Source organism: Equus asinus, chromosome 20 (assembly GCF_041296235.1).
Source record: "Equus asinus isolate D_3611 breed Donkey chromosome 20, EquAss-T2T_v2, whole genome shotgun sequence".
NCBI classification, from domain to species: Eukaryota; Metazoa; Chordata; class Mammalia; order Perissodactyla; family Equidae; genus Equus; species Equus asinus.
This window is the reverse complement of record NC_091809.1, coordinates 80,204,614-80,223,424: the sequence shown is the minus strand read 5'-3', so window position 1 is coordinate 80,223,424 and position 18,811 is coordinate 80,204,614. Positions and strand designations below refer to the sequence as shown.

The 18,811-nt window shown below is 37.1% G+C and overlaps 1 protein-coding gene across 4 annotated transcripts in view; it reads right to left on the bottom strand.

Annotated features, from left to right (window-relative positions):
- INTS4 (integrator complex subunit 4) overlaps positions 1 to 18,811 on the bottom strand; it is a 92,832-nt gene that overhangs the window by 57,767 nt on the left and 16,254 nt on the right. For 2 of the 4 annotated variants that reach the window (XM_044752290.2, XM_014859667.3), the window contains exons 4-6: positions 15,282 to 15,388; positions 951 to 1,136; positions 232 to 282 (exon numbers count right to left, since the gene is read on the bottom strand). In XM_044752290.2, the coding sequence (XP_044608225.1) occupies positions 232 to 282; positions 951 to 1,136; positions 15,282 to 15,388 (344 nt within the window). The remainder of the gene's footprint in view (positions 1 to 231; positions 283 to 950; positions 1,137 to 15,281; positions 15,389 to 18,811) is intronic. The other 2 variants (XM_070490618.1, XM_070490619.1) reach the window with 1 other exon arrangement.

Here is an 18,811-nt window from a genome sequence, read left to right as displayed (position 1 = left end):
GAGCTACCTAAATCCTCCTAAAAGTCCTTTTCACATATACTAGTGTTATTCAGTTACATATCCTCCATTCTCTTCTTAGAATGTTTTGGATACAACTTCACATTCATCCCAATTAATGCTGCCACTGTCAGCCAGCTGAAGCTCTATGTTCTCAAATTCTGACAACCAGTGTGCCATCCTCCTGGTTTAGTGATGCCTCCTCCCCTTCCAGACAGCAGTCATGTGAGGTACCTGATTATAAATTGTTTGGTGTAATTTCAGTCCTCTTTCATGGAGCTGCAACTAGATAACAGAGATAGATTTTAAGTATTTGGAAAAAAAGATTAATATTTCCAATGTCTCTCCACAATCTCACATATTTTCCCCCATTATATCAGATTAACATGGTTCCCTTTAGCCAAAATTAGTGCTATATAAATAAGAAACCTGGTCAAAGACTTTTTAGTAGAAGCACTCAAACACTTAATAAATCTAACCCACGGACTGTTTCCCAAGGGGATATTAGAAAAATATGAAATAATGATAAGAAGGCTAAGGAAGAAATAGTTAACACCATTTCCCCCTGAAAAAACACCTCCCTTGTAACTTTCACCTGTATTTCCGAAACATGAAAGGTACAACCTGTACCTATTGTAATACAATACCAAGTAACATCCCTCCCACTGACGTGGAGAAGGGACATGACTAGTACCATATTACAACAGGTACAGGTTGTACCCTCTGTGTTTCAGAAATACAGATGAAAGCTATCAGAGAAGCTCAAAGAAAAGCACACCCGTTATAGAGGAACGTGTGCCTTTGAGTTCTGTGATGCCACCAACACCTTCGTGAAAGTGTACATAAGGTGCATTCTGGGAGGACTCAAAATGTATCCAAGACAGCATTAGCCATGAACTTTGAAAAACAAACAAACAAAACTGTCTCCACTTAGTTTCCATGATTATGTTTACCATGGCTTTTATAGCTGCTGTTCTGACACGTGGGTCTTGATCATTGAAGTAATCCCCTATAATCTTCTGGACATCTCTGACAGCTAGACTTTCTGCATCTTTTGTGACACTTTTCTCCAAAGAGCCAAGATTGCCAAGTAATTGCAGGCACTTATTTCTTACACCATGGGAGGTATCTGTCAGGTGCTATTAAAAAGAAAAGAGAACAAAAGGACATGATTAAGATATCTTAAAAATAAGCGTAAAAAAAAACAGAAACAAAAGCTTTGCATCAACTTTAGGGATGACTTCAAAACTACATTCTTAGTAGTCTGTCTGGTAGCATGTCACTTGAGTATGTGTCTTCCAAAAAGAATCAAGATTCCTTAGAAAATAAGACTCCTGTTTGTTCATCATTGAATTCCCAGCAGCTAGCAGTTTGCCTTGTAAAGAGTAAGTACTTTAAAGAGAGACAGAAAAAAAAAAGAGTAAGTACTTTAAAAATGGCCCCTAAATTGAAATTTATCTGCTACCAAATCTAAAAACACAAATTATAAATTTTCAAAACTTTTAGTATCCATACAGTAATACACGTCTTAAGTGTACCACTCAATTATTTTTCACAAAATGAATACACACATATAACAAGCACCCAGAAAAAGAAACAGAACATGACCAACACTCGAGAAACTCTCTTCATGCCCCCTCCCAATAACTACTCTACCACCCTCAAAAATAGCTACTATCTTGACTTCTAATACATAGATTTATTTTGCCTATTTTAGTACTGTGTAAAATCACATAGTGTCTGGCTTCTTTTGCTTAATATTTTGTGAGATCAGAGATTATAGTAGGGCATATAGCAATGGTTCATTCATTTTCATTACTGTATAGTATTCCCTTTGTGAATACACCACAATCCATTTCTCCTTTCTACTGTTGACAGATATTTGGGTTATTTCCAGTTTTGGGCTATTCTGAATAACACTTCTATGATTATTGAGTGTGGTTTTTGGTGTACACATTCACATTTCTGTTAGATGTATACCTAGGGGTAGAACTGCTGGATCAAAGGACATGTGTGTGTCCATCTTAAGAAGACACTACCAAATAACTCTCCAAAGCAGTAAAAAGTGAGAGGAGATAATAGAGTAAAACAACTGCAAAGTACAAATAATTGTCAAATTTATACTCAAAATTGAAAAGAATAGCAAATTTGAAATTTTCCATAATATAAAGTATATGTATAAAATATAAAAGTACTAACTTCAAATTTCAGCTCTTACTTACTATACATTTAACACTGGTCAAGTCACTGGACCTCTCAGAGTCTCAGCGTCCTCATCTACGAAGAAGGAACAATAATACTTGCCTTACCTAACTCACAGGTTTATCATGAGGCTTAAATATATATATAAATATATGCATGTATAATATAAATACATGTATATATTTATAATATAAATGTAAAAAATGTATATACTATAAAGCATAAAATGACTATTAGCTATTGTTACTATAATCTAAAACAGTAAAGAAGGTATATGGTCACAGATAAAGCATCTATATGGTTTCACTGGGAGATAAGTACCTACATAATTGTCAATAGAAAACAAGTTATCTTTAGTTATTCCCTTCCAGTTCAAATTCTCCAGGATTTTCTATCTATAAAATCTATCTATCTATAAATAAAATCATTGATTTGAAATCACACAACTAGTTTCTTTCTCTCTTGCTCACTCTAACATTGGAAATTACAGTCTCTGGAAGTACCCTCCACAATCACCTCTCTCTCTCCTCCAGCCTAAATGTGCCAATCCCCTATTTTACAGGACCATAAGGATTAAGTGACATGTCTAATAACACACATATAACTTAGCGGAAGAGCTAATCCTGGAATCCACATCTCCTGGCACTCACTCGATCCAGAGCTCTTTTCCCCACTCAGATGCATAAACAGTTTCATGATTTTGAAAACTTTGCTCACTATGTTCAGTATTGGGCATTTGAACCTTAAATACTCAAAAAGCTCTATAATACCTAACTGTTCTCTTTACATATATTTATACTGTTACTCTCAAGTATCACTATTCTCTTCTTCCATTAAGAATCACTCAGGTTTCTAATTACTGCCTGATAAATATAGTGATACTAAATTAATAACCAATTCTTATGATTAGCTAACTAGGTTGCCAACACCTGGTGTAAGTAACACAGAGACACAAAACTGAACAAACAGGAAGATGTATCAAATAAGTAAATATATTAAGGATAATATTGTCTAAGAAGAAAGTTACAAACAACAGAAAAAACTAGAATGAACACTGTAGTGTTGAGTTTGAATTACAAATAGAGATGATAATACAATTTTCATTAAATACAGATAAAGAAATAAACACAGACGTAAACGTGTAGTTTATAATGTACCTATATCCTCTAGCTCTGTCCACTGAGAGGGCCCAAAAGCAGCAAGACCCTAACAGCAATGAGCACACTCAGAGCCCAGATCTTGGTTTCAAAATACAGTTCTCCGCGGGCTGGCCCGGTGGTGCAGCGGTTAAGTTTGCACGTTCTGCTTCTCGGCGGCCCGGGGTTCGCCGGTTCAGATCCCAGGTGTGGACATGGCACCGCTTGGAAAAGCCAATGCTGTGGTAGGCGTCCCACATATAAAGTAGAGGAAGATGGGCATGGATGTAGCTCAGGGCCAGTCTTCCTCAGCAAAAAGAGGAAGATTGGCAGTAGTTAGCTCAGGGCTACTCTTCTTCTTCTTCAAAAAAAAACAAATAAATAATACAGTTCTCCACTAAGAGGAACTAGGGATTCTTGGAGAACCACTGATACCAGGGCTAGAGCAGAGAAAGTACAAGATGAGCCTGGAATATTTTATGCCAGAAAGAAACGAAGTATTCAAAGAATAATAAAGAGAAGTCAAAGGGACATATAAGCCAGCATGAAGGGGCTCCCACTTGGCCATATCAGGGAATTTGAACATCAAGATGAATAATGATAGTAACAGATTATGATCCACTGAATAAACAAGAAATCTATGAGTCCATAACTGATATTAATAAATTGAAAGTCTGAGGACAGACTATTTACACAGTTTCAAAGCACTGCTCCACAAAATATTTATTCATTTCAAAAGGAAAGAGTAACTTTACAGTAAAGAAGTCCACCAGACACTACCTTCACCAAGTGATCAAAGTAAACGTGATCATTAATGGGACAAATCAAAACGGTATATGCATCATAGGATGCAAAGAGAAGAGAACAGCATAACATCTGTGATACTCTTGCTAAAGGGAGATAACTTGAATCTAATTATGAGAAAAAAATCAGACAAACCCAAATTCAGGGAGGTTCTAAAAAATAACCGTCCTATAATTTTGGAAAGTGTCAAGGTCATAAAATCAAGGAAAGGCTCAGGAATTATTTCAGATTGAAGGAGACTGATGAGATATGGCGACTAAAATATAATGTAATTCTGAACTGGAGCATTTTCCTATAAAGGACATTATTGGAACAAATAGTGAAATTTGAATGAGGTTTGAGGATTAAATGGTAGTAATGTGTTGATGTTAATGTCCTGATTTTTTTTTTAATTTTTCTTTTTGAGGAAGATTAGCCCTGAGCTAACATCTGCCACCAATCCTCTTCTTTTTGCTGAGAAGACTAGCCCTGAGCTAACATCCGTGCCCATCTTCCTCTATTTTATATGTGGACTGCCTGCCACAGCATGGCTTGATAAGCAGTGCCATGTCCACACCTGGGATATGAACCCGTGAACTGTGGGCCCCCAAAGCAGAACGTGTGAACTTAACTGCTGCGCCACCGGGCCGGCTCCTTAATGTCCTGATTTTGATGGTTGTATTGAGGCTATGTAGGAGAATATCTTTGTTTATAGGAAACACACACTGAAGTATTCAAGAATAATGGGGCAACACATTAGCAACTTACTCAAAATGGTTCACAAGAAAGTTTATTACTGTCCTTGCAATTTTTCTGCATGTTTGAGATTTTTAAAAAATTAAACAGCCTAAATGCACACAAAAAAGAAAATAACCATACTTTTCATAAACATTAGAAAAATATTACATTATCCATAAGAATGAGAGTCCTTTAAGATCATAAAAAGAAAGGAGCAGCTACAGCAGAACCACACCCACGCAGGTGTAAGAATGCCTCCGGGAGGTGTAGGAGGCTTTGCAGAGAAAGTAGATTTCACAAACTGATTCACCTCCTGTTTGAGAGGCAAAGTAGCAGAGTGGAAGGAGCACAGACTTGCTGGCCCCGCCACTTAGTATCTACGTGATCTTCACTAAGCCTCTTAAGTTTTTAGAAATCTTTACTTAGTAAAAATAGGAATAATATATCCTACTATGAATTTTATGGTTAGTGGATTAAATGAATTCATTTAATAATTACTGTATGTAAAATCAGCTAACAGTGTCTGGGACATAACAGACATTCAGCAAGCACAAGCGTCTAGCATAGTGCCTGGCACTTAGCATGTACTTAAAAAAACAAAAACTATTTAAGAAGAGAAGGAAAATTGATGGCAAAAAAAAACAGAAAATGGAAAGGATCAGAGGTAAGAGTAGACCACCCGGACGAAATAGTTCCGCCATTCTGGCAGACACGAGCATGAACTTTCCAGTGACGGTTGTCAAACAACAGGGCAGCTGACAGGAAAGACAGTGAGCATTGGTTAATGGTTCACATCAGAACACTCCAGGGGAAGATGCCTCAACTAAATGGGAAGCTACACTTTGGGGGAGAAGCTATGTCTTCTGTGAAGGTGGGGTGGGCAGGTAGGGTTACTTGGAGGAGAGAACAAAGGAAACCTGGGAGGAAAGCTCCCACACAGAGGGTGGGGTTCTCAGAGAGGGAACTTAAAATGGTTCAAACACTTTAGCTCAGAGTTAATTCCTGCCTCCCAGTTATTTAGGCTAAAGAAAACATACACTTCTATGTCCTCACAATGCCTTATATATATAGTAAGGGCTCAAAATTATCCATCAAAATAAGACACCAAGAAGTTAAGAGAAACTTCCAGATACAAAGCTGACAATGACTGTCACAGTTAATAGAACAGGGTAGTTTGTTTGTTTAATAAACTATTTATATTTAGTACAGAAGCATCATTTCTCATAACCAAACTGTTGACTCAACCACCAGCCCCTGGAAGGCTGCTACCACTGTTACAAATACTTTATTTGATTTTCAAACAACAAACTAAAACCTTCTAGCTTCTATTAAGGTAACCAAGCAACACTGACGCATAACCTGCCTATTACTGCGCACTGAACGTTAGCCGTAAGAGAGCGGAAGTCTAAATCACACCCTCAGGGCAGCTATTACAGTTTTATGATGTCCTTCCCCTACAGGTCACTTCTTGCATCACGGCCATCAACAGTAATAGCTGCCTAGTGTCAGCTCTGCAGATGATGCTATTTTGGTGTTACACTCAGGCCATTAAAGAGCCATCATTTTTATATTAATGGAGTGAGTATGCAAACCACATTCCCAATAAGAGCAAACCATCTCAAAAATAAAACAAGCTAAACCAACCAGTTTAATACTCTTGCTATAGAAAAAAAAATCAACAGTTACATAATCAAGAAAATCTGAGAATGAAGTTAAATAAGACAAAAATAACACTGACTAATTTAGTTTCAATATGGATCAATTTTAAGCACAGATAAAAATTCAGAGTACTTTATATGCAAATGATTCTAACAGATACCCTCTCCTAACAAACCACACATCATATTTCTTTGAGGAGTATATAAATGTTAAAATGCTATATGGTTCTATCTGTTGCCTTAAAAGCTTAATGTACTTTTCCCATAGAATAAAGGAACAGAAAAGAAACAGACTGGAATAGAAAGCAAGATGGAGACAGAGAAACAAAGAAGAATTAAACTAGGCTCTAAGGAGCCCTTATAAGTAAAATAACAAGATATTTAGTCTCCCAGAAAAATCTTCACAGATATGAAAGCAAGCAGAAGACCTCCAATTTCAGTTGTGCAGATGCTACACAAGAACTGAATATTAATTTCTTGGCAAAATCTGTGAACTAAATCTCTTCATCTCTCAAATGAGGATTAGGTGTACAATGAACCTCAAAGGATTACTGACAGGATAAAATGAGATGAACTTGAAAAAGTTGAGAGTACGCAAAAGCATGACTTTCTTCCTACTGTGAAACAAGGAATATGGGAAATTCACACCTTTTATTTAAAATACACATAAAGGAACAATTTGAACTTCAAGAAATAATAACGATAATAGTTTACAATTTATTGAATAAAATGACAGGAAGGAAGGGAAAGCTTTCTTTACAGTAGAATGCCAACTAATAAACACAGAAGGAATAATAGAGTTAGAAAACCACCATTTTGTAATGATCAGAGCAATAACTGACTTGGCAAGATTTACTAATAGTTGCTAAAATAGTGAGCAAAAGTTTGATGTGGCAGAAGATATTTATATAACCTCAAAGTATCTCCCCACAAATTACTTATTAATCACAAGGGAAAATAGTAACTCTATGACAAAAACCTGGTAGACCCCACCTTAACGAAGTATGAAAGGTAAAAACATCAATAATGAGTCAAACTTCATCTGTATCTCAAGATATGATGCACTGAGAAGGATACAATATTATTCATGTGGTATTCTTGCCAAAATGCATAACCTGAATCTAAACAGAAGAAATATCATAAATCCAGACGGCAAGACAGTCTATAAAATAAGTGGCCCATACTCTGCAAAAATGTCAAGGTCATGAAAGACAAGGACAAGCTGAAGGACCTTTCCAGATTAAAGAAGACAAGAGACATGAAGACTAAAGGCAATATGTGATCCCAGACCAGAAAAGAAAAATTTTTATTATTTTTTTTGGTGAGGAAAATTGGCCCTGAGCTAACATCTGTTGCCAATCCTCCTCTTTTTGTTTGAGGAAGACTGTTACTGAGCTAACATCTGCACAAATCTTCCTCTATTTTTCTGTATATGGGACGCTGCCAGAGGATGGCTTGATGAGTGGTGTATAAGTCTGCGCCCAGGATCCAAAGCCACAAGCTCTGGGCCACCAAAGCAGAGCGCATGAACTTAACCACTACACCATCGGGCCAGCCCCCAGAAAACAAAAATTTATAGAAAGGATAATATTAAGATGATAGGTAGAACTTAAAGTCTACAGATTAGTATTAGTATTGTATCAAAGTTAAATTTCCTGAATTTGAGAATTGTACTGTTGTTATAAAAATGATATCCTTCTTCTTGTGTGAAATACACACAAGTATTTACTATAGTGCAAAAGGGGCACGATGTCTGCAATTCACTCTTAAATGGTTCAAGAAAGAACAACAGAGAGAGAGAATGATAAAGCAAATATAGGAAACTTAACTTCTGGTGAATCAGGGAGAAGGATATATGAAAATTCCTTATATTTCTGTAACATTTTTTGGTAAGTTTGAAATTGCTGGGGTGCGTGGATTTGTCCCAGACCCAACCACTGCTTTCTCAGTGAAAGGCACCACCATCTAATCTGGCACATAAACCAGAAAGCTAGGAATCAGCCTCAACAATTCCTTCATCCTCACCCTGTGGTCAGTCAGTTACTAAGTCCTATCAATCTTACTTTGTAAATATTTCTCAAATCTATCCATATCTTTCCATATGTCTATCATTTTAATCCAAACTACTGTCATCTCTCACGTAGGCTACTACAATGACGTTCTGACTGGTCTCTCCACAGCTATACTGCCTCTTCTCCAATCAGTTCTCTGAAACACAAGAACAGTCTTTATGAAATGCAAATCTGATGTCACCTCTCTACCCGTCATCTATCCAAAACAATTCAATGGCTTCTCAACAAGACCTACAAGGCCCTGCACCTAGCCTAATGGCTCTTAAATCGTTTTTGGTCTCAGGATACCTTTACATTCTTAAAAACTAATCAGAACTCCCAAAAACCTTTTGTTTATGTGGGTAATGTCTATCAATATTAACTGTATTAGAAATTAAGCCAGAAATTTTAAAAACATTTCTTTATTAATTCCTTTAGAATAATGACTCATATCTGCTTCTACGGTCAATCTGCAACAAAACAATGTTGTTTTGTCTGAAGTATATGAAGAAAACATAGTCTCTTAGAAATAAGTAGCTGAAAAAGGAGGACCACAAAGACCCCCTCAAAGAGTTCCTGAGAACCCAAGGGCTCCTAGACCTCAGACCGCACTGAGAACCATAGCTTTAGCCTGACTGCCATCTTTTAAGTCTTCTAACATAGTGTGCTCCTTTCTACCACAGGATCTTTGCTGTTCCCTTTGCCTAGAATACTCTTCCCACCAACTTCTTCCATTCCTTTTGCTTAATTACCTCTTACCATGCCTTAAGATCTTAAAGTCTAAACTCAACTGTCTTTTCCTCTAGAAAACCCTCTCAATTCCCTAAACAGGTTAAGCCCCAGCCCGACACTATATCCTTCTTTTGGAACAATTAAAACAATTTTAATTAAGAAACTCTGCATGGACAAAGAAAACAATTCAGTGGTTACCAGGGGAAGGAGGGTGATGGCTGGGCACAGGGGGTGAAGGGGAGCACTTACATGGTGACAGACAAGAAATAATGGACAACTGAAACTGAAATCTCACATTGATGTAAACTATTATGAACTCAATAAAAAAATTTTTTTAATTTTAAAAAACAACCAAAAAACTCTGGGGCTGGCCCATGGCCGAGTGGTTAAGTTCATGCACTCGCTTCAGAGGCCCAGTGTTTTGCTGGTTCGGATCCTGGATGGGGACATGGCACCGCTCATCCAGCCATGCTGAGGCAGCAATCTACATAGCACAACCAGAAGGACCCACAACTAGAGTATACAACTATGTACTGGGGGGGTTGGGGAGACAAAGAAGGAAAAAAAAGAAGAAGACTGACAACAGACATTAGCTCAGTTGCCAATCTTTAAAAAAAAAAAAAATCATTAAAAAAAAACAACTCTGCCCTAATCTTACCTGTTTCACAAACTATTGATCTTTCAAATCCCAAGTGAGACAACATCCAAAATGCTCTCCTTAATACTTCTCTACCCCAAAGACTTTTTTTCACTCCTTCACCTGAGCAACTTTTATACCTCATAGTTACTTGTTATTGTGAAAAACATATTATAATACATTGTGTATCTTTTATAAGCCTGAATGTTGGTTCGTGAGTTCCTTAAAGGTTGGAATCTCATTTTTCCAAGATATATAGGTGGCAAATAAGCACAAGAAAGGATGCTTAACATCATTAATCACTAATCATTACAGAAAAGTAAATCGAAACCACATTGAGATACCACTTCATACCCATTAGGACAGCTACTGTCCAAAAAAAAGAAAGAAAAGAAAAAAATGTAGGCAGGGATATGGAGAAAGTGAACCCTTGTACGTTGCTGGTGATAATGTAAAATGGTACAGCCACTGTGGAAAACAGTGCATCAGTTCCTCAAAAAATTAAAAATAGAGGGGCTGGCCCAGTGGTGCAGTGGTTAAGTTCATACATTCCGCTTTGGCAGCCTGGGGTTCACTGGTTGGGATCCCAGGTATGGACCTACGTACCACTTGGCATGCCATGCTGTGGCAGGCATCCCACATATAAAGTAGAGGACGATGGGCACAGGTGTTAGCTCAGGGCCAGTCTTCCTCAGCAAAAAAGAGGAGGACTGGCAGCAGATGTTAGCTCAGGGCTAATCTTCCTCAAAAAAAAAAATAATTAAAAAACAGAATTACCATATGACCCAGGAAGTCCACAACTGGGCATACATCTGCATTAGTCTGCATGGGCTGCCGTAACAAAATACCACAGGCTGATGGCATAACAAGAGAAACTTTTCTCACAGTTCTGGAGACCAGAAGTCCAAAATGAAAGTGCCAGCAAATTAGGTTCCTAGTGTGGACCCCCTTCCTGACTTGTAGGAAGCCACCTTCTTGCCGTATCCTCACCCGCCCTTCCCTATGCGCACACAGAGAGAGAGAACTCTGGTCTCTCTTCCTCTTCTTATAAGGACACCAGTCCTGTTGGATTAGGGTCCACCTTTATGGACTCATCTCAGCTTAACTAACTCCTTAAAGGGCCCCATCTCCAAATCAATCACATTGGGGTTAGGGCTTCAACATACAAATTTGAGGGGACACAACTCAGTCCACAACAATACCAAAAAGAATCAAAAGCATGGACTCAAAAAGATATTTGTACACCCACATTAATAGCAGCCTTATTTACAATAGCCAAAAGGTGGAAGTAACCCAAGTGTCCATCAATGGATGAATGGATAAACAAAATGTGGTATATACATATAATGGAATATTATTTAGCTTTAAAAAAGGAATGAAATTCTGACACAAGTTACAACATGGGTGAATTCTGAGGACATGCTATAGACTGAATGTTTGTGTTCTCCCAAAATTCGTATGTTGAAACGTAATCTCCAACCCACAAGAGAACTTTCAAAATTGGGGTCACCCCTCTCAAACCCTGCCACTGCTTTATCAACTAAGTGTATGTCATATTCTAAACCCTTTGTTGTCATTTCAACAACCTTCACAGCATCCTAGCCAGGAGTAGATTCCATATCAAGACTTGATCGACACAGGGTGGCCACAAAACTTCAATGTGCAAAAAATGCAATTTCTGCGAAGTGCAATAATGAGGTATGGCTGTATATTGACATTGTATCCTGAAACCTTGCTGAACTCATTTATTACTTCTAATAGTTTTTTAGTGAATTCCTTAGGACTTCTTATATACCAAGTCAGGTCAGGAGAATAGACAGGGATAGTTTTAGTTCTTCCTTTCCAATATGGATGCCTTTTATTCCTTTTTTTTTTTTTTTTTGCCTAATTGCACTGGCTAGAACCTCCAGTACAATGTTGAATCAAGTAGAAAGGGACACAAGGACATACTTGTTTTGTTTCTGATCTTATGTGGGGAAAGCAGGCAGTCTTTCACTATTAGTAAGAGGTCAGCTGTCAGTTTTTCACAGATGCCCTTTATCAGGTTGAGGAAGTCCCATTCTATTCCCAGGTTTTTTTAGTGTTTTTACAATGAAACGGTGTTGGATTTTGTCAAATGCTTTTTCCACATCTAATGAGATGATCATATGGTTTTTGTCCTTTATTTTTATGGTGTATATATTAATTTATTTTCACATGTTGAAACAAACTTGCATTTCTGGGATAAATCCCACCTGATCACGTTGTATAATCCTATTTACATATTGCTGGATCTGATTTGCTAGTATTTTGTTAAGGATTTTTGCATCCATATTCATAAGAGACACTGATCTATAGTTTGCTTTTCTTGTGATGTCTTTGTCTGGTTTTGCTATTAGGGTTATACTGGCTTCATAGAATGAGTTGAGAAATGTTCCCTCCTCTTCTATTTTTGGGGAAAGTTTATAAAGAATTGCTATTAATTCTTATTTAAACGTTTGATTCGAAGCCATCTGGGCCTGAGCTTTTCTTTATGGGTAGATTTTGTTTTGTTTTTTCATTACTAACTCAATTTCTTTGATTGTTATGGGTCTATTCAGATTGTCTACTTCTTCCTGAGTCAGTTTGTGTCTTTGTAGGAATTGGTCCACTTCATCTAAGTTACCTAATTTACTGGCATACAATTGTTCTTGGTATTCTTTTATAATCCTCTTCCCTTCTGTCAGGTTGGTAGTAACATCCTCTCTTTCATTTCTGATTCTAGTAATCTGAGTCTTCTCTCTTTTTTTCCTAGTCAATATAACTAAAGGTTTGTCAATTTTGTTGATTTTTACAAAGAACAAGCTTTCAGTTTCACTGATTTTCTCTATTTTTCTACCACTATTTCATTAATTTCTTCTCTAACCTTTATTTCCTTCCTTCTGCATGCTTTATATTTAGTGTGCTCTTCTTTTTCCAGTGTCTTAAGATGGAAGGTTAAGTTACTGATTTGAGATCTTTCTTATTTTTTACAATAGGCTTTTAGCTACAAATTTCCCTGTAAGCACAGTTTAGCTGCATCCTACAAGTTTTGGTATGTCATGTCTTCATTTTCATTCATCTCAAAGTATTTTCTAACGTCCCATCTGATATCGTCTTTGGCCCCCTGGTTATACAAGAGCATGTGGTTTAATTTCCACATATTTATGGTTTCCCAAATTTCTTTCTGTGACTCATTTCTAATTTCATTCCATTGTGGTTGGACAACATACTTTGTAGTATTCTATCAAAAGGGTGAAAGTTTTACGTGAATTACATCTCAGGGCACAATGTATGACAAAATCACAGGCAAAATGACATTAGGCAATAGAAATAATAACTATAGCTATGAATCATAGATAGTCTTTATTTACTTGAGTCTGCAAAAGCTTTTGACAAAACTCCCATCTCCAAATGGGTCAAATTTTTACCCTATTAGAACCTCTACAAACAGTAAAGAAACACACAAAAACCACATATGAGAAACTGGCAAAGAACATAAAAAGTTCATTTTCAAGAAAGGAAATACAAATGAAGATTAAATATGAAGGCTCACTAGTAATCTTTTAAAAAGGAAATTTTTAAAAATGAAACACCATTTTCCTCCTACCAAATTAACAGGTTTATCTTCTGTTCTTAAACATTAATATCTAATGCTAGAACACTGGTGGGCATATAAACTGGAACACTTGGGCATATAATTTGGCAAAAAGTGTCAACAGCCTTAAAAAAAAAACCTAAATGCTTTCAACTAATAATTCTACTTGTAACAATCTATGTTTAGGAAATAACCCTAAATACAAAAAACATTAGACTAACAATATTCACTGCAGTATTATTTATAATTTAAAAAACAGGTACAATATAAATGTCCAATAATAGGAGAATGATGGCGTAAACTATGGTTTAACAATTGGATGAAATATCATGCATTCATTAAAAATCTTTAAGAAATATTTCCAATATAATGAATATATTTCTGTTAAAATGTTAGTGAGGGGCCGGCCCCGTGGCCAAGTGGTTAAGTTCACACACTCTGCTTCCATGGCCCAGGGTTTCGCCGGTTCGGATCCTGGGCACGGATGTGGCACCGCTCATCAGGCCATGCTGAGGCGGGGTCCCACATGCCATAACTAGAAGGACCCACAACTAAAAAATATACAACTATGTACTGGGGGGGGATATGGGGAGAAAAAGCAGAAAAAAAAAAAAGACTGGCAACAATTGTTAGCTCAGGTGCTAATCTTTAAAAAAAAATGTTAGTGAAAAAGAAAAATTGTATATAGAATATAATTACAGCTATCTGTCTAAAAAAGTAGCTAACAATCTGTGTACAGGAAAAAAACCAAAAGCAATACATCAAATTTAAGAAATTTAAGAAACTGTTACTTCAAGTAACAATCTACTTAGTACAAAGCTTCTCACATATATATATTCTTTCACACGGGAGATCGACTTACTCTCACAAACATATAATCCCTAGTTTTTTCCACTTAGGCTTTTAATATTGTACTTGTCAAAGTGTTTGGGCTTTGTTTGTTGCCTTTGTTATTGTTTACTAAGATAAATAAGACACCTGCTCCTGGAGCTCAGAAATAGTTTTCTAATCCATGCATATAATACTCTTCCACAATTCAAACATATCTTTCTTATAGTCTCAAAATAAATTTATCAAAAAGATTAAAAGCAAAACCAATTCTACAAGGTTTAGGAGCTGTTGTTATGCACAAAAGGTAGCTAATTAAAAGCTCCAAATTAAATCAAAGGCACAGCTAATGTACATGTATTTCTTTCATAATTAGAAAAAACAAAGTTAAAAAAAATTTTCCCAAACACTTGTTTGGTCTGTTTACTGAGGCAACAAAGCATAATAGAAAGAACATAGGCATTGCAATCAGAGACACCAGAGTTTATATCCTGATTCTGAAACTCCCTAACTGTGAAAACTTGGGCAAGTTAGACTCCCTAAACCTCAATTACCACCTTTGTAAAACAGGGTTAACAGTACTTACCTAAAGGACTGTGAGGAACAAATGAAAAACTGGACACAAAGTACCATAATTAGCAGAGTGCATATACTAGGCACAGTATACATGGCAGCTACTATAATTATTTTCATTTCTTTGGGGAGGATGAGGAAGTGCTTTTTAAAACAATTACTCAACTTTGCTCCTAATCCAACATCAAGAAACAAAAATCTGAGGCAGCTCTTAAAAACCATTAAGAGTCCTTGGCAATTCTCAGTTACGGATTTAGGACAAAGCTAAGCCGATCTTACAGTTCTTATCATCTCTCCAGATATTGCAAAACTGTTCAGAAGTAACCGTGTGTCTAACAGTCATACTCTTACCTTGCATGCTACATCAACTAATCGCATCTGGATAGCTTGATTCTCTGGGAGTTTGGTGCCAATTGCAAGCAAAGTGTCCAAGAGCTGAGCTAGGACTTGATGAGATTCTAGAAAGGAAGACAAAGTTGGGTTGTAGAATTTCAAAAGGAGATCACTGTAGAAACTAAATGTATTTGGGTCAAAAAATGTAGATTTTTGTCAGCTAGGTTCTACTATTTGATCCTGGATTCCCCTCAACTAAAAGCTAAGCTCCTAAAGGGATCATGTCTAAAAAATTGAGTCCTCCAAAGCACTGGAAATAGTGCTCCAAAAATGTTTTATGCTTGACTAAGGGCTTTTCATCACCTTCAAGATAAAGTGCAAACTCCTCAGCAGGGCACGCATCCTAAAACATTAATATAATAAGAGTAAAGAAATTAAAAGGTATAAACCTACAAAGACCAAGAAAACAGAGAATAAGGTAGGTAGATGAGAAAAATCAACAAATTTTTTAGAGATGGAAAGCAAAGAAAAGCTCTTTGGCAAAACTGAGAAATCTAACATAAAATGCCTACTGAGGAGGATGTCACTTCAAAGCAAATAAATTCTAGATTCAGGAACTGGAGATTTAAACAAGCAAACAAAAAAACTCCAAAAAACAAGGATAAGGTGGGCCAGCCCGGTGGCACAGCAGTTAAGTTCGTACGTTCCACTTTGGTGGCCCAGGTTCACCAGTTCAGATCCCAGGTGTGGCCCTACACATCGCTTGTCAAGCCATGCTGTGGCAGGGATCCCACACATAAAGTAGAGGAAGATGGGCACAGATGTTAGCTCAGGGCCAGTCTTCTTCAGCAAAAAGAGGAGGATTGGCAGCAGATGTTAGCTCAGAGCTAATCTTCCTCAAAAAAATAAAATAAAAAAAACAGGGATAAGGCAGGGACTTGTTTGAGGTCTTTGTAAGAAGAATTGGACCCCTCCTTCCCAATCCTACACAGCCAAGTGACCACTGAAATAGGAGGTTTATTTTATATAGAAATTGGACCAGAAAGGATCCAATGTTGGGGATATCAGGTGAGGACAAGGAGGAAGTACAGTGAAGAAGAGGAGATTAAGAGAGAGTCATAAGTACTGATAATGAGACACTCCCTCCCTCTCCCTAGCCACCTTCAACTGCTTTGGCTCTAAAAAGAAGGCAGCCAGGCATTTCTCTGTCTTCCTAGAAGGGGAGTCATGAACTGATAACTGGAAAAATTGATGGGCCCCACAAAAAACACACCAAAAGATACTAACATTTAAAAGTCCTCCAAAGACATAGAGGATCATCCTAGAGTGGAGGCTACTAGTTGACAAGCCCCATCCATTCACACACAAGTACCAATCAGCTTTTTAGTGCCGAGTCTTAAATTTACATGCAAGGCCAAGGATCATCAAGAAAAGTCTCCAATATGAAAGACGTGACATACGAAGAGAAAAGAAGGTACTTAGAGAAAACAGAAAAGTGGTGAAAATCTCCACCACCACCACACCACTCTACAATGTATTTCTTCAAAAAGATGATTCTGCCTAACATCCATGAAAAGCTAGATAAATCTTTTTAAAACTTAACTCTTGCCTCTGATAAATCATAAATCTAATCTAAATCTCAAACCCTAGTCCCTCTCCTGAGTTCCAGACCTACATTACAACTACAGGTTGGATGGACATCTCCACATGGACAATAAATGAATCCTCAACATGTCTTCTCTAAACCACCTAGTTCATCAAACCAAATTCCTCAGAGCCACCAAATTATCTTTCTAAATCCAGACTTGATCATTTCATCCCTTGCTCAAAAAACCTTTACATGGTTTCCCCTGTCTACAAAATAACATTCAAAATCCTCAGTGCTCAAGACCACCTACCCTTGGGCTTGAACACATTTTACCATTGTTTTTCCTCCTAAAGCCCTTACTCTCTGCTGATCTCTCAAAAACAATCCAGTTCTTCAAGTATCTCTTGTACTTTCCCAGTTCTCTACCTTTTATCATAAGGTTCCTTTTTCTTGGCACTACTCTTCCCCACCTCTGATGTTCCAAGCCCCCTCTTCACTGAGCCTTTCTAGATCCCACCAGTCAGCACTGACCTCGCTCTCTCCTCTGCTCCCTCAGTATTATGATTATACCTCCTCTAAAGCAAGCTCTGCATTATCATTAGTGATCTAATACGTACTAGAGAAGCAGATATAAAGTGCCGTGCCCAGTGCTTGCCAAGGAGTTACAGAACTCACACACCTGACGAATTGAAAGGAAAGACTTCGGGGCCAGAGCGTTGACCATGTTCTTGGGATTTGAAAATGCACACAAGACTGATAACTGGGAGACTCTCAATTCTAAGTCTGTGGCTTAATTCTAAGTCAAAAATACAGAGTGACGTCAGCAGTCACTGTACCTCACTGGAGTTCATGTTCCTCAGCTATGAAATAAAGAGCTTGAACTAGATGATCTTTACGGTCCCTTTCAGTTCTATCTTCTGTGAATCTAGGTAGGCTAGCAACTGGAAACCAGGAAGAGACCCAGATCAAATCTCTTAGAGATAATTAAGTAAAAAACAGAATTAGAATGTTAACAAAAAGTAAAACAGCTATTTCCACGTACACTGCATAATTTGAGTCTCTTTCTTTTAAAGGCTAGGATGAGGTTTGCACCAAAATTAATTCTCTGGGGCCAGCTCCAGTGGCCTACGGGTTAAGTTTGGCACACTCTGCTTTAGTGGCCCAGGTTCGGTTCCCAGGCACAGACCTACGTCACTTGCCTGTCAGCTGCCATGCTGTTGCAGCAGCTCACACACAAAAAGAGGAAGATTGGCAGCAGATGTTAGCTCAGGGCAAATCTTCCTCAGCAAAAAAATTTAACTCTTATAATTTTTCTATTTTAGAGGTAAAGTGTTTCAGCTAAACCTGGGTCTGTAAGAAAAAGCACCGCATTAAGTTCTCAGTTCTGCTCCTATTTAGCTAAATGAATTCACCTCATCTCTCTGGGACTTTGTTTCTGTCATCTACAAAATGAAAAAATTAGACCAGATGATCTCTATAAGGCCATGTACAGCTCAAAAAGTCTATAGCTCTATGAATCTCCAATCTTAAAGTATGCGATTATTCCAGGTACATAGCTAGCACCTTCAAGAACTTTCCATGGCAAAAAAGGATACTTTGGTACTGAGGCAATGTAACTGTTTGGTGCTTTTAAAAGAAATTAATTTTTCTTGCTACTATCTACAGTAGCAAAACATTACAAACACTAGTGTACTTGTTGATATTTAATATATTATCAACACCATAATATTATGAAGGTAATGTAGAAACAGAAAAAATTATATGTAATGTTAAGTGAGCATAGTAAAACACAAAATAGTACTTTCACTATAAGTCAAACCATATAAAATGTATATAAGTAAAAGATAATTTGTAAAACATTGTTTTATGGAAATAGTAGGAATATTTTTTAAATTTTTGTTTAATGTTGTGATATTGGCATTTCAATAAAACCAACTCCTCTTGAAAAAAATTTAAAGAT